Raw genomic sequence first — 14,947 nt, forward strand, 5'->3', positions numbered from 1 at the left:
CCAGAAATTGACACATTGTAAGTGGTGGTATTTCAATTAAAAAAAAACCACCACCACCAAGTGTATGAAATGCCCAGATGTTCAAATCCACAGAAACAGAAAGTAGCTGAGTGGTTACACGGGGCCGGAGTGGTGGAGGCAGGCAGGAAATTGGGAGTGACTGTAAGGATACTGGATTTCCTTTTGGGTGATAACAATGTTCTGAAAATAGAATGCAGTGATGGTTTCCGAATGTACTAAAAACTACTGAATAGTACGCTTTTAAGGGGCGAAAATGATGCTATGTGCATATATTTCAAGAAAGCTTTTATTCAGAAGAAACTTGTAGGAAGCCCTGTTTGGAACAAAACAACAAACTCACCGGGACTAGGCACTGCTGGAGCTGCGTGAGGAGCTGCGCTATTTCAGGGCACATTTGGGGTGGAGTCCTGAGGGATGCACATGAGACCAGAGTTGGGCAATGGCACGTGGAGAGGGCTGTGGCACCACGTTCTGTGGGAAATAATTGGAGAAGTGCTGGTATTGGGCACGTTCGGGGGCCTGGTGGTGTGTCAGGATGGGGGAGGGAGGGGGCAGGACTGGGGTCTCTGTGCCAGGACTCTCTCTGGGCATGGCTGAGGTGGTGCCAGAGCATCACATGAATTGTGCACAGGACACAGCCCAGCAGAGGTGGCAGACCCTAGGTGTGGTCTTAGGACCGCCTGGGGTGATTCCACCTGTTTCTCTCATGCTTGTGACTCTGGACGGGTCACTGATGTGCTCTGTCCCTATAAGTGGTCATGTGTATAAGAAATATATTAGGCATATGTCTAAATCGATGACTTGTTCTAGAATGAAATGTTAAAATTAATTTAAAAATTATAGCTGAATGACTGGTGTATTAACATTTCACCCTGTGGAGTGAATTACTTTACCACCTCCTGATGCTCAATTCTTATTCATTCTTAAACTATAAAACCTAAGGTAGGAGCCATTGGACAGTTCAGTCATTTGTCTTTCGGGATTGATATGTACACAGAAGGTATGGTGGATTTGGATGAAATGATCATGTTTTTGCCACTATACCCACCGGATCAAAAAGATGCCAAGATGGCCCAGATCCGAGAACAAACCATTTTCTCCCTGCAATTGAAAAAGTAAGGGGACTGTTCAGTGTCTTTTAGCAGTGAGATCAGAGGACAAAGGGAAATAGAGCCTGGCATTCCAGACACAATATAGGGTACCCGTGAAATGTGGATTTCAGGTAAACGATACATCTGTATGTTTCCTGCAAATGTTTAAGACATAACTTACACAAAATTTATGATGTCTGAAATTCACGTTTAACTGGGTGTCCTGTCTTTTTTCTGCAACCCAATACAGAAAGCAGTCAGAGATTAAACTTCCTTTTAATAGTTCCAGCTCTCTGGTGTCCCCAAAGGAGAGGTTTTTCATCTGCCTTTGTCCTTAGATCCAGTTCATGAAAACCTTACAGCAGTTTTTATTTTTTTTTTCCCCAAAAGCCATACTTCCCTGACTGGAGGTTAAATTTTGTGTTTAATCTCTAATTGCCAACCTTGAAAAGGACACAGATACCAGTTGTATGTGATCAGTAGATGACGCATCATTTTTTTTTTTTAATCTACCATGGAATCCCTGGCCCTGAACACTGCGGGAGAAACTGCTCCAACTGGACTCTCCCCTCTTCAGAGAGGAGGAGCTATTCAACTGGAACACAAACCTATAAATCCACGTGGAGGTGGCACTGAGTTACTGAGCCAAGTGGCAGAGGGACTTCCATAAGGTGAGTACTGATTTTATGCCTCTTCATAGAGCCTCGCATCTTCACTTCTAGGTCACCAGAAACTCCTTTAAAATGTGTCTTTAGCACAAGAAAAACTCTGCTTTAGACACACATCGTGACTTCTTGTTGTTCTCAGGGGACAGTTCGAGTTGTTTATTCAGTTAGTGTTGGATACATCTTTACAGAAATGTCAAGATGAAGAATTCAGAAAAGGAGGCATGAGAACTTCAGTAAGAGAAAATTTCAGTAACGATAGGAAGAGAAAAAAAGAAGAATAACATTTTGGACAATCCGAGGAGATGACCAGGGCGTGAGAGAGTGTAGGTGTTCATGGTGAAGTTTTTTCTCTGTAGACGTGGTCAACAACACACAGCAAGTGCGAATCGTGATCTGGTGATGCTCTGTGGGCTGTGGAAACTCTCAGTTAAGATTTATCACAATCAAAATAAGTAAGTCCGGACGTCAGGAGAAGTAGGTTTTAATTCAGTCTGTGTGATGATTATTCAGCTGGCAAGTGCCTCTCTCCCTCTGGGGTTCAGCCAACTCATGGCAAACATGGACATTGGCCAGAGCAAGGTTTATGGACCTTGGTCCTACTGACATTTTAGGCTGGGAAATCCTTTGTTGTGGGGAGCCGTCCTGTCCACTGTCTTTTTTTTTTTTAACTGAATAATATTTATTTTAGAATTTGAATTAGACTTAAGGAATGAAGTAGACGATAGTGTTATCATGTGTATTTTTTCTCAACTATGCAAACCTTACTCCTCTTACATCTCTATGGTGACAGTTGGTTTACAAATCTTACAAGCAATCAGCATTTCATCAATACTGTTGACCCGGTGAAGATGAACAGCCTCGCTTTTTCTTTTCATTTTACTTTGTACTTGTAGAAGGAACACAGTGTGGGGGACGTTCCTTCCTCGTCTGGTGACAGTAGACTAGGGTGCTACTACTTGAGGAAAAATGCTATATTTTATAAAATACTCTGTTCTGGGAGGATCACATCATACAGTAGTGAGCGCCATCTACCGTGGGTGTTTCCAGCTAAATACCCAGTAAAAGGATCTGTCAGTATAACATGGTTGATGAAAAAGCTGATTGAAAGGCAGACTGACTGCTGGTGGACAATCAGATGCACATGGAAGACAGCCCCTCCCACCCCACCCCCACCTACATCAGAGGCACCTCTGCTCTCTACCCAGTGATGGGGAGACTTCCTTCCAGTTTTAACAACCCCAAATTTCCCCAGATGTCCTCCAGGGAGTGGGGAGGGAGAGTCAGCCCAGCTGAGAATCACTGGTTTACATGACTTCTCAAACTCCCAAATCAGGGAGTCATGGAGGGAAAACGAGGTACTCACAGGAGCAGGTGAGTAGTTTTTTAAAGCACAGAGATTGGCGTAGCTGGAAGGCGCAGGTCATTGGAATCGAAATGTTAAGAGTGAACAACGCACTGTTGTAAATATAAATATTGGGGGAAAACAAAGGTCTGGCTTCAAGGCTCCTCCCAGGCTCCCAGGGCCCACATCTGGGTGGGTTCCAGCCCTGCCCTCGTTTTAGTCCTGGGTGTGGATTTCCATGGAGCGTCACTAGCTGGAGTTTGACTGAACATGTCATTTAAGCTCTGAGCCACGGTTTCATGAACTGAAAAACAGAGATAGTAACTATTTCGTGGAGCTGTTGAGAATTAAAGGTATAATGTATTTAAAAGGGTTAGCACTGGGTCAGGACCACTGGGAGGTGTTCAAAAAATATTAGTTCTCTAATCCTTCCCCCTCCCTAAGACCCACCCATGCGTTCTTATGACTGACTCAAAGCTCTCAGCCTGCCAAGACAGCCAGATCTGGCCCAGTGCAGACCTGTCAATGGTGCACTTTTCCACGGTTGGCTGCAGGGGTAAGAATTTGGGTCAAGGAAGACATTCCAGAGACCCTTCCAACCCTGCCATGATGGAGGCTGACCCTCTTCTGCATTGTTGGTGCCGTTCACCACATGTCATAAGGTGCATTTTGCTTCTGTGGTTTTCGTCATTGTTCATTCATTCATTCATTCAGGTTTAGAGAAATCAGGAGACGGCTGTCATGGCAGGGAAGCCCTTGCTTCACTACTTCGATGGACGGGGCAGGATGGAGTGTATCCGGTGGCTCCTGGCTGCAGCTGGAGTGGAGGTAGGTCCTGAGTTCATCTTAAGTTGGATCAAAACTGATTGAAAGCCTCTTTCTCACTTAAGCTAGGAGAGTTTTCTTACTAAATGATCTGCTTAGAGTTTTGTATTAAAAAAATTATCATTTAGTAAGAGATGAACAGATAGGACCTAATCTGTTATTAACTATCTTGTTATCAAAGGGAATAAACAAACACTTAAATTAAATTTGAGAAACTAATCACCTTGTGTGGGCATTATTTGGATTTTGATTTTGAAAACCATAAAATATTATATATGACATTTATACAACAATTAGAAACACTAACATTAAGTATCAATTAACCATTATAAATGTGTTCAATGTGATAATGCATTCTGGTTACTTTCAAAACTATTCTTGTGTTTTAGAAATATGTATTGGAGTATTTAAAGGTGAAATATTTAATATCTGACATTTGTTTTGAATTATTCCAAGGGGGAGAGTGGATAAGCGTATAGATGACACAGGATTGTGTTGAGCTGATCATTACTGAAGTTGGTTGATGGGTCCAAGCAGGTTCATTATAATTTTTCGTTTATATTTGTGCATGTTTGAAATCTCCATAATAAAAAACAAGAATATGAGGAAATAAATGTTATAATGTTGCTAAAGTTAAAATATAAACCAAAAATATGTAAGGGGAAGATTGTAACAAAATACCTGTTAGGTTTAATACATTCATTCAGCAATGATTTTTGTTGGGCACCTTTAAGTGCCAAGTTCTGTGCTGGGTCCTGGAGACACACGGATGAACAAGACAGACACATTCCCTGCCTTCAGGCAGCTTACACTCTAGTGAGGATGCAGACAAGCAAATACGTGAGGAAGAGGAGGGGCGGGAGCATCTAGGAGGACACTCAAGCATTTCACAGTGTTCAGCTGCCATATTCCCTGTAGCAAATGTGGGACTCTGTTGAGTGCTGCCCTCTAGAGGTGTGAGTGAGAAAAGCACTTCTCAGCCCAGGTCAGAGGGAGTCAGGAAGGGTGTCCTGGGGAGGGGGTCATGGACAGACTCTGGACATCTGGTCCCTCGCAGGGGAGCAGTAAAGGAGGGTTTCAGGAGAGGTGGCGTCCCATGAGGGGAACCTCTAGTGTGCTCCCTTAGACCTCTAACTACATGTTTCCCTGAGCCTCGGGATTGCACAAATGCATGGGTCGTTGGCTTGGTCCTGTCTCAAATTCATGAAGAAACAAGTACACAGAAAATGAAAATAGTGCCAGACTAGTGTGCTTAATTTCTATAAATCAACAACCAACAGTTTTCACTGTGGTCCAGCTCTGGGGTTCAAGGATGCATTCACAGCCCCTGGGCAGGATGAGCTCAGCACAGGAGGGGGAAGGAGGGGAGACCCTGAGAGTACCCCAGGCCTCCTCTCATCTGGTCCTGCCTGACTGAGGAGGTTGGGGGCAAGGCTTCCCAGAGGCTCCTGGTAAGACTCTTGGGCGGTCCTCACAACCCCATCCATCTCCCTCAACCTCACAAGCTACATCACACCAGCCAGCCCCATCCCATCTCGACCACCCTACCACAGAGACCACCCACCATCCGTTATGCTGCCCTGAGTTGAGCGCTTTATAGATTGCTGCCCACAACCTCACTGTCTGTATGGTCTGACCTATGGGATTATGTAGATCAAAAATAGTGTCCCACTGAGCAAGGTAGAAACCCCCAATTCCCACCCTTTTCACCATCAAGACCCCTTTCTAAATAAAAAGTTAAATGCAGGAGTAATATACAGTAGTATCTATAATATATACCCATATTAGTGGCATTTCGAGGTCACTGGCCCCATGCTGGGGGACACCCAATACCCTGTCCTGATCTCACAGGGAGAGAAAGGCTTCCCAGAGATATTAAAGCTCCATAACTAGAGAACTTCCCAGTCCCTTCCCTCCAGTATATCCCCCTCTCAAATCATGACCTGATTATTGACAGAAGTGGAGACAAGGTGGAGGTGGATTGAACCTTCAAAATGAGCAATTATGTGCTGCATCCTATGCTTTTATTTTGGTGGCTCTAATCTAAGTTTCCTGATGGCCAGGATCACTCTCCTCTGTGCAACCCTGCCAAACTCAGAAATCTTACCTTCTCCATAGTCTGTACTGGACAGGGGCCATTCAAGTTCAATCATGCTATGGCATGAATTAACAAGAACTCATTGACTATTTCTCCTTTTCAGTTTGACGAGGAACTTATAAAGAAACCTGAAGACATAAATAAGTTAAAAAATGGTAAGTCCAAGAATCTAAATTTCTCAGACAGAAATACCTAGAAGATGTCAAAAGTTCCGATTTTAATATCAGCAATACTATGTATGTGCACGGTGGGAGTGGGGCCAGTGGAGAGGGAGAAACGTGGTAAAGGTAGGGGTGGGGCTCCTTGAGCAGGTCTTGCAGCCCACTCAGGGTTAGGATGGGCTGGAAGTCTGAGTATTCGCTAAAGGAATTGTCCCAGTGCCCAAGAATGCCCCGTCCTCGCTGTCTCCTGCCTTTCCGCGCCCTGAGTGAGCTGTGTGCATTCAGGATCCCACACAGCCTTCCCACCCAGGGACATGCAAGCACATGCTTTAGAGAGAAGAGAGGAGAAACAGGCCCAGCAGCTCCCTTGAATTCTTTTCTCTGACGGGTTTGGCAAGGCAGTGTCGTAGCAACACAGCAGACTGAGACAACCAGGTGGTGCTGAATTAGAGGGAAGACCGAGTGAGTGTGTGAGGAGGGAGATAAAGGGCCAGGCCCGCAGCGGTGGGGCTGGGACAACGGGCCTCCCTGCTCACCTTCCAGGGGTGGGATCTGAAGAGCACAGAAGACACTCTACACAGGAGTCTCTCTTAGAACTGGCCTTCATGCCATGAACCCTGTGAGACTTCCTAGGGGAACTTCCCATTTGCCTCGGCAACCAGCTGGTGGACCCTCTTTCATGTTCTTCCTGAAAAAACCATGAAGGGAAAAATCAAAACATAAAAATACAGGAACCTACTATGATCCGAATGGGAAATAGTCATTTCAACAAACATTTTGATTCATAAAACATTTCCCTCCACTTCAATAGTATGATTCGTTTCTTCTTTCCAAAGATGGGAGTCTGATGTTCCAGCAAGTGCCAATGGTTGAAATCGATGGGATGAAGCTGGTGCAGACCAGAGCCATTCTCAACTACATCGCCAGCAAATACAACCTCTATGGGAAAGACACAAAGGAGAGAGCCCTGTACGGTATTGCTTCTGTTTTCTTCCTCAACAGTTAGTTCTTCCTCAACAATTCAGGTCCATCCTTGACTGAGCAGGAACATGGCAGGGGATCCTGACCAACAGGGCGACAGGACTTGTGGGGGTAACTGAGGTCCAGCAGTGCAGAGACCTATGAGGATGAGGAAAGAGTAAAGTTGGGGTGGAATCAAGCCAGTGAGCTTGTGTAAGAGGATGTGGTGCATGGATACAGCACAGTGACAGAGGTTTCCAAACACGGATGAACTATGAAGCCAGGAGGATGGTGGAATCATGGCCCCTGGAATGCAGGCTCTTTTGAGCAGGACACCCTCCAACAGCTAGAGACAAGGGACAAATATCTGAGTGTCTAGAGGATAAGGCCTGGGAAGGGAAGGATCTGAAGGGGTTGACACCCGCATTCCACAAATTACAAATATGATGACCTGGAACCTAATTTATTGGGTCTTTATAAGGACTGGCTACTTGACAAGGGTTATCAGAGGGTGAGCCCAAGATATTAGTGTTATAGCAAGTATTTTGATACAGACTGAGTCATGCAGATTTATCACTACAACCATATGGTGGAGGGTGGTCACCTCCCTGTTGTGATGGGACCACATGATTGAAATTCGAACAATTCAAGGAACTGTGACAGTTACTGAAAAGGTTACAGATAGAGTTACCATCTGACACTGCAATTTTACTACTCAAGAGATTAACAACACAATAACACTGAAACGCAACACAAAAGTTCACAGCAGTGTTGTTCATAATATTCAAAAAGTGGAAACAACACAAATGTCCATTAACTGATGAATGGGTGAACAAAAGTTAGCACATTCACACAATGGAATATTATTCAGCCATGAAAAGGAATGAAGTCCAGCAGCATGCTACAACATGGATAAACCTTGAAAATGTTCTCCTATTGAAAAGAAACCAGACACAAATGACACACATTGTATGATTCCATTTGTCAGGCATGTGCAGAACATTCATATCCTTAAAACCAAAGTAGTTCAGTGACTCCAGAAGGTGGTAGAGGGAAGCATGTTGAATGCCTGAAACAGCACTCAGCATCTCTTTTGGTAGTGATGGAAATATTCTGGAATTCGAGTGTGATGGTATAGAATTCTGTGACTTTACAAAAAAAACACACACATTTACACTTGGAAAGGGTTACATTATTGCATAGGAATTTTATTTCAGTGACACTTTTACTTAAAAACAGTCTTGTAGGAAGCCCTGTTTGGAACAAAACAACAAACTCACCGGGACTAGGCACTGCTGGAGCTGCATGAGGAGCTGCGCTATTTCAGGGCACATTTGGGGTGGAGTCGGGAGGGATGCACATGAGACCAGAGTTGGGCAACGGCACGTGGAGAGGGCTGTGGCACCACGTTCTGTGGGAAATAATTGGAGAAGTGCTGGTATTGGGCACGTTCGGGGGCCTGGTGGTGTGTCAGGATGGGGGAGGGAGGGGGCAGGACTGGGGTCTCTGTGCCAGGACTCTCTCTGGGCATGGCTGAGGTGGTGCCAGAGCATCACACAAATTGTGCACAGGACACAGCCCAGCAGAGGTGGCAAACCCTACGTGTGGTCTCAGGACTGCCTGGGGTCTCAGGATCAGCCATTTCTCTCATGCTTGTGACTCTGGATGAGTCACTGATGTTCTCTGTCCCTATAAGTGGTCATGTGTATAAGAAATATATTAGGCATATGTCTAAATCGATGGCTTGTTTTAGAATGAAATGTTAAAATTAATTTAAAAATTATAGCTGAATGACTGGTGTATTAACATTTCACCCTGTGGAGCGAATTACTTTACCACCTCCTGATGCCCAGTTCTTATACTTTCTTAAACTCAGAATGACCTTGGTCATTTTGTCTTTCAGGATTGATATGTACGCAGAAGGTGTGTTCGATTTGGGTGAAATGATCATGCATTTGCCACTGTGTCCACCTGCGGAGAAAGATGCCAAGTTGGCCCAGATCCGAGAGAAAACAACAAATCGCTATCTCCCTGCATTCGAAAAAGTAAGCGCAAAAAGTTCAGAGTTTTTGGCATTGAGATCAGAGGACAAGAAAAATAGAGCCTGGCATTCCTGGGGTGTCGACCTTCAATTCTGTGAACGTTCATGTGGAACCCTGACTCTCAGGGCACTTTATAAAAATACACTGTCAGGAAGAATTTTATCAGTTTTACGCATTACAATTTTTCAGCAAAATTTCAATTTGCTGAGACCCAACCTGGAATTTGATACGGATGGAATGTCGTGGGTGTACTTAGAGCTTGGGCTGCGGGCGCTGTGACAGCCACATAGACCTGCAGTGGGGGGTCCCGCAGGACACGGTGCAGGGCTTCTGGTCCAAGAGGAGCGATGAAAGCAACACATCAGAAAGTATTCGGGTACCAGGTGCAGGGAGACACGAGACCAGATGCCCGTCAGGAGAGTGTGCAGTGCTTCTGGGGTGGATGAGACGTACCTAGAAAGATACACCCCACTCCCCAGTGTGGAGCAGACGGGGAAGCGGGGCTGGGGAGACGGGAGGCGGGGGGGCCAGCCTGACTGCCCCTGTGCCCTGATCTGACCCCTCAATTCCCAGGTGTTGAAGAGCCACGGACAGGACTACCTTGTGGGCAACCGGCTGAGCAGGGCTGACGTGCACCTGGTTGAGCTGCTCTACTACGTGGAAGAGGTGGACCCCAGCCTTCTGGCCAGCTTCCCACTGCTGAAGGTGGTTCCCCCCTTGGCCCTTGGCGGGCAGGCCCACCTCCCCCTCCTCGCAGCTGCTCTCTGGGCTCTGGGGCGGTGATGTTATGGTCCCCGTCACTGTCCAGGCCTCGCTGCCCCCAGGTCTCCAGAAGTAGGTCCCCAGCCCTGGTCTTGGGCGTGGAAAGATCAGGTCACACCAGGGACACTGGAGGGGGACACTGCCCCAAGGAGATTGACTGGCCTTTTACAAGGAGAATCCAGGCCTGGGTCTGTTCCATCGCAGTCTCTGTTGTCATTTCTCTCTGCTTCCCTGTGTCCCAGGGGTGTCCTCCTCCCCCTCACCTGAGTCTGTCTGAGCGGGTCCCCCACCATCTCATCCCCGACCCCGCAGCCCCTGTTCTGTCCCTCACACGTGCTTTCCCTCTCCCCGTCTCCCTCCCTCTCTCTGAGCACAGACTGCTTGACTGTCTCTGGTTTACCTGCTATAGTTTCTGTTTTCAGCCCCAGACCTACCTTCCCAGATCTTCCTTTTCCTGCCTTGAGATCTTGCAGCCTTCCCCTGGGTTGATTTCTGACAAACACTAAGTTCCTCGTCTTGCACGAGAGGGTTCACCTGCAGGACTTCCGTGTAGGAGGAAGTCGGGGAGACTGGAGCTGAGTGATGCCTGTCCCCAGGAGGCATCTCTGGGGAGATGCTACTGCGCTGTTATCCTCGTGTGTCACTGGGTGTCTGTCCAGGCTCGTCCTGGTGCCGGCGGAGGGGCCCGGGCTGGTCCTGGGCTGGTCCTGGGCTGGGAGGGTCTCGGGGTCCCTGGCTTGTGCTGGTGATGGTGCTGGTCTTGGCTCCGTGCTGAGCTGTGCTCTTGTGCATTGCAGGCCCTGAAAAGCAGAGTCAGCAGCCTCCCTACCGTGAAGAAGTTTCTGCAGCCTGGCAGCCAGAGGAAGCCTCTGGCCGATGAGAAAACGATAGAAGAAGCCAGGAGGGTTTTCAAGTTTTAATAAAGCAGCTGAGCCAGCCAGGACCCGTCTCCTGAAATTTCCTTATGGTGACGTGTTTACCTAAATGTACATCTGGGTGTTGTGAGACTAATAAACTATTCCAAAGTTTTAGTGGTAATTAAATAACTCCTATGGGCGGATTTACTTGTAATCTTTTTCATTGAGATCAAACATAAAATCAGATTTTCCATCTCCTTCTAGCATGTCTGTTTTCCGGAATAAAAAATAAATCAGCAAGGGGAGCACAGACGATGCAGGTCCCTTGATCTTTTCCAGCAAGTGTCACGTAACCTGTGTCACACAGCCTGTCCAGGAGTCACGTGCAGAAGTTCAAATCTGACATCCTAGGTTTTCAGAGGAAAGGGCTACCTTTCTGGGTAATGGCAGGAAGACACTTTATTTCTTTTAAAGCCCTTTTTTTTCCTTCTGAGTATAAAAATATTTTTATACAGTTTTAGGAATTTGTCAAAATTATTATTATTATTATTTTTGAACAAGGGGGTAATTAGGCCTATTTACTTATTTTAATGGAGGTACTGGGGATTGAACTGGTAACCTTGTGCAACCTAAGCACATGCTCTACCACTGAGCTATACCCTCCCTGCTTTCTTATGTAGTTTTCAACAGCCATTATATCTTCTGTGGTGTTCTGGAAAGTGGAGAAATAAGGTGAAATAAAGAGACCCAAGCTCTGTGCTCAGGGAACGCTGATGTGGCCACCTGGTCACCACGGCTCTGCTGTGTTAGGTCCTATGGGGCCCCGGGCACAGGCCTCACCCGCAGTTCACTCCACGCCCCTGGATCTGGGCTTCCTGACCCAGACTTAAGTATGAATTTTGTATGAATGAATATATATGACATCATGTCTCCTGGCCGCTCATGAACCAGAGGGCCTGGATCAGGGTGACTCGGCTTTACTCACACATGGGGCCTCTGGTGAACAGTCCCCAGGAAATCTGGCCTTCGGGGTATTGGGCTCCCCTCCTCCTGGAGTGAGCACCCCCGGGGGATGGGCGGGGCCAGAGCAGACAGACAGACACCCCGGCTCCCTGACTGCATTTCACTCACTCTGCTCTGTGTTCTCCTTAACTGGAGCGGCTTCCCTAAAATGCCAATCTGAGTGTCCCGGCCTTGTTTTCACTCCTCCAGTGACTCCCGTGCCTGCAGCGTAGGCTCCTCTCTTCCACCCTCACCCCAGAGCTCCAGCCCCACCACACCCCGGCGGGTGGGGGCCACCTGCCTTCCACCCTGGGCACCTGTGCTCCTGCCTGGCCGGCTCCTCCCACTGGCCACACTTAACCCCTCACCTCGGTGCTCCCCAGGGAGGGCTGGGCCCCCCTCTGTGCCTCCCACCGGGCCCAGGAACCTCCAAGCAACCTGCAGGCCACCTGCCTCCCCCATATCTGTGGGCTCCTGGTGTGGGCCCAGCCCCGGGGCATCCCCTGAGCTCCACCAAGAACCATGGTAACACTGGGCACAACTCCACACACACCTCCGTGCCCCAAGGGTGCAGGTCTGGGCTGTAGGAATTCCTCCAAGTTCCCATCCACTCCCACCTGCCTGATGGCTGCATCTGTCCACATCTTCAAGAGACACATGTTCATATCACTCCAGTGCTGTGTACTGATCTTGCCTTGATCCTCAGGCAAATAAACCAACTGCAGACAAATCTCTATGAGACAATGGGGAAATTTTGGATGCAAATATTTAATGAAATTAAGGAACTATAATTATAAATTATATCAATGAAAAATTTTAGTGTGATACGGGAACAGTGTGACCATATTTAGAAAATGAGTCCTTAGGAGAGTAACATCCTAAATGTTTGATAAATGAAGGGACATGCCACATAGGATGGCTTCCCAATTATCCTACGGAGTGGGACAGTGAGCGGGATTGTGTATTGGATTCTGTGGTTGTTGTATCAGTTTACTACAGCTGGGGGCTTAAGACAACAGAGTGAGTTCTCTCATACTTGTGGACTCAGAAGTGCAAAGTCAAGATGCAGGCTAGGCTGTAATTCCTCCAGAGGCTCTAAGGGGCGTCCTTCCTGCCTCGTCCAGCTTCTGGTGGCTGTAGCGTCCTTGCTTTCCATGGCTCCTGACCACAGCACGTCTACCTTGGCCTCCATCCTCACATCACTGCAGGCTGTGTGTCTGTGAGTCTGTGTGTGTGTCAGTGTGTGTGTGTCTTCTCTTCTGTTATAAACCCACACTTGTCTTTGGACTTAGGGCCTATCGGATTTTTATATTAATCCATGTACTTTGTCAGAAATTTTCCATCTAATAACTTTTTTATTGAAATATAGTTGATTTACGTTGTTGTGTTATTTTTCAGGTGTGCAGCAAAGTGATTCAGTTTTATGTGTATATACATATGTGTGTATATTCTTTTTCAGATTCTTTTTCATGATAGATTATTATAAGATATGGCATATAGTTCCCTGTGCTCTACAGTAGGTCCTTGTGGTTTATCTAGTTTATATAGAGTAGTGTGTATCTGTTAATCCCAGACTCCTAATTTATCTCTTCCCCCACCATTTTCCCATTTGATAAGCATAAGTTTGTTTTCTATGTCTGTGAGTCTATTTCTGTTTTGTAAGTAAGTTCATTTGTATCATTTTTAAGATTCCACTTATAAGTGATATTATGATATTTGTCTTTCTCTGACTTTAAATAGTATGATAATCTCTAGGTCTATCTATGTAGCTGGAAATGGCATTATTTCATTCTTTTTTATGTCTGAATAGTATTCCATTGTGTGTGTGTGTGTGTGTGTGTGTGTGTGTGTGTGTGTGTATACATATACCACATATACAACATCTTTATCCAGTCATCTGTCAATGGACATTTAGGTTGCTTCCATGGCTTGGCTGTTGTAAATAGTGCTGCTGTGAATATTGGAGTAGATGGATCTTTTCAAATTAGAGTTTTCATCATTTCCGGGGTATGCCAGGAGTGGGATTGCTGGATCATATGGTGACTCTATTTTTAGTTTTTGAAGGAATCTCTATAATTTTCCTCATGGTGGCTACATTAATTTACATTTCCTCCAACAGAAGAGGAGGGGTCCCTTTTCTCCACACCCTCTCCAGTATTTATTACTTGTAGACTTTTTGATGATGATCATTCTGGCTGGTGTGAGGTGATACCTCCTTGTAGTTTTGATTTGATTTCTCCGTAATTAGTGATGTTGAGCATGTTTTCATGTGCCTGTTGGCCATCTGTGTGTCTTTTTCAGAGAAATGCCTACTGAGGTCTTCTGCCCATTATTTGACTAGGTTGTTTAGCTTTTTGTTGTTGAATTGTATGAGCCATTTGTATGTTCTAGAAATTGAGCCTTTTTCAGCCTCATCATTTGCAAAAATTTTCTCCCTATCTGTAGGTTGTCTTTTCATTTTGTTTATGGTTTCCTTTGCTGTACAAAAATTGGTAAGTTTGATTAGGTCCCATGTGTTATTTTTCCACTTAATAACTTTTTAAAAACTATATTATCTTTGAGCTCCTAGGGTGTGCCAGGTGCTGAGCTAGACTGTGGGGACCTGAAGAAGACAAGACGGAGGCCCGGCTTCCAGGAGCTCACAGGCTGGGGGGAGTAATATTAAACATATAATGTCAAAATAATGTGAGAAAAAACATAATAGAGAAAATACAGTAGTAATAAATAGTAGAGTATTCCAAATAGAACAAATAGCATGTGCAAAGGCCCAGAGGCTAGGAAGGCTGATATGAGTGTGAGAGAGAGGAAAAAGTATAAAAAGTCAGGTTGCTAAAATACAGGATAGGTTAAATGTGAATTTTAGGTAAACAATAAATGCATATGTTTCATACATATAAGGACATATTTATACAAATAACAAAAACTTATTTGTTATGTGTCCAAAATTCACATTTAACTGGGTGTCCTGTCTTTGATCTGCAACCCAATACAGAAAGTATTCCAGAGATCCAAGTGCCCTTTAACAACACCAGCTCCCTTTTGTCTCCACAGGGGAGGTTTTTCATCTGCCTTCGTCCTTGAATCTAGTTCTTGATAATCTAACAGTAAGTTTTTCCAA

The 14,947-nt window shown here is 45.7% G+C and overlaps 1 protein-coding gene across 1 annotated transcript; it reads left to right on the top strand.

Annotated features, from left to right (window-relative positions):
• The first annotated feature begins 1,648 nt into the window (after window positions 1-1,648).
• On the top strand, window positions 1,649-11,001 carry LOC107034286 (glutathione S-transferase A1). Its single transcript, XM_072944809.1, has 7 exons — window positions 1,649-1,783; window positions 3,837-3,950; window positions 6,149-6,200; window positions 7,043-7,175; window positions 9,070-9,211; window positions 9,782-9,913; window positions 10,768-11,001. Exons 2-7 carry the CDS (start codon window positions 3,864-3,866, stop codon window positions 10,888-10,890), a joined length of 669 nt encoding a protein of 222 aa, XP_072800910.1. The 5' UTR covers window positions 1,649-1,783; window positions 3,837-3,863; the 3' UTR covers window positions 10,891-11,001.
• Window positions 11,002-14,947: the final 3,946 nt, after the last annotated feature.

The sequence above is a fragment of the Vicugna pacos genome, chromosome 20 (genome assembly GCF_048564905.1).
Source record: "Vicugna pacos chromosome 20, VicPac4, whole genome shotgun sequence".
NCBI lineage: Eukaryota > Metazoa > Chordata > Mammalia > Artiodactyla > Camelidae > Vicugna > Vicugna pacos.

What these genes read in the sequence shown, in the direction of transcription:
- LOC107034286 (XM_072944809.1), top strand. Translation starts at nt 3,864, where the DNA reads ATGGCAGGGAAGCCCTTGCTTCACTACTTCGATGGACGGGGCAGGATG. An exon ending in GACACAAAGGAGAGAGCCCT is followed by an intron (nt 7,176 to 9,069) that starts GTACGGTATTGC and finishes TTTGTCTTTCAG; the next exon opens with GATTGATATGTACGCAGAAG. An exon ending in CCAGCTTCCCACTGCTGAAG is followed by an intron (nt 9,914 to 10,767) that starts GTGGTTCCCCCC and finishes TGTGCATTGCAG; the next exon opens with GCCCTGAAAAGCAGAGTCAG.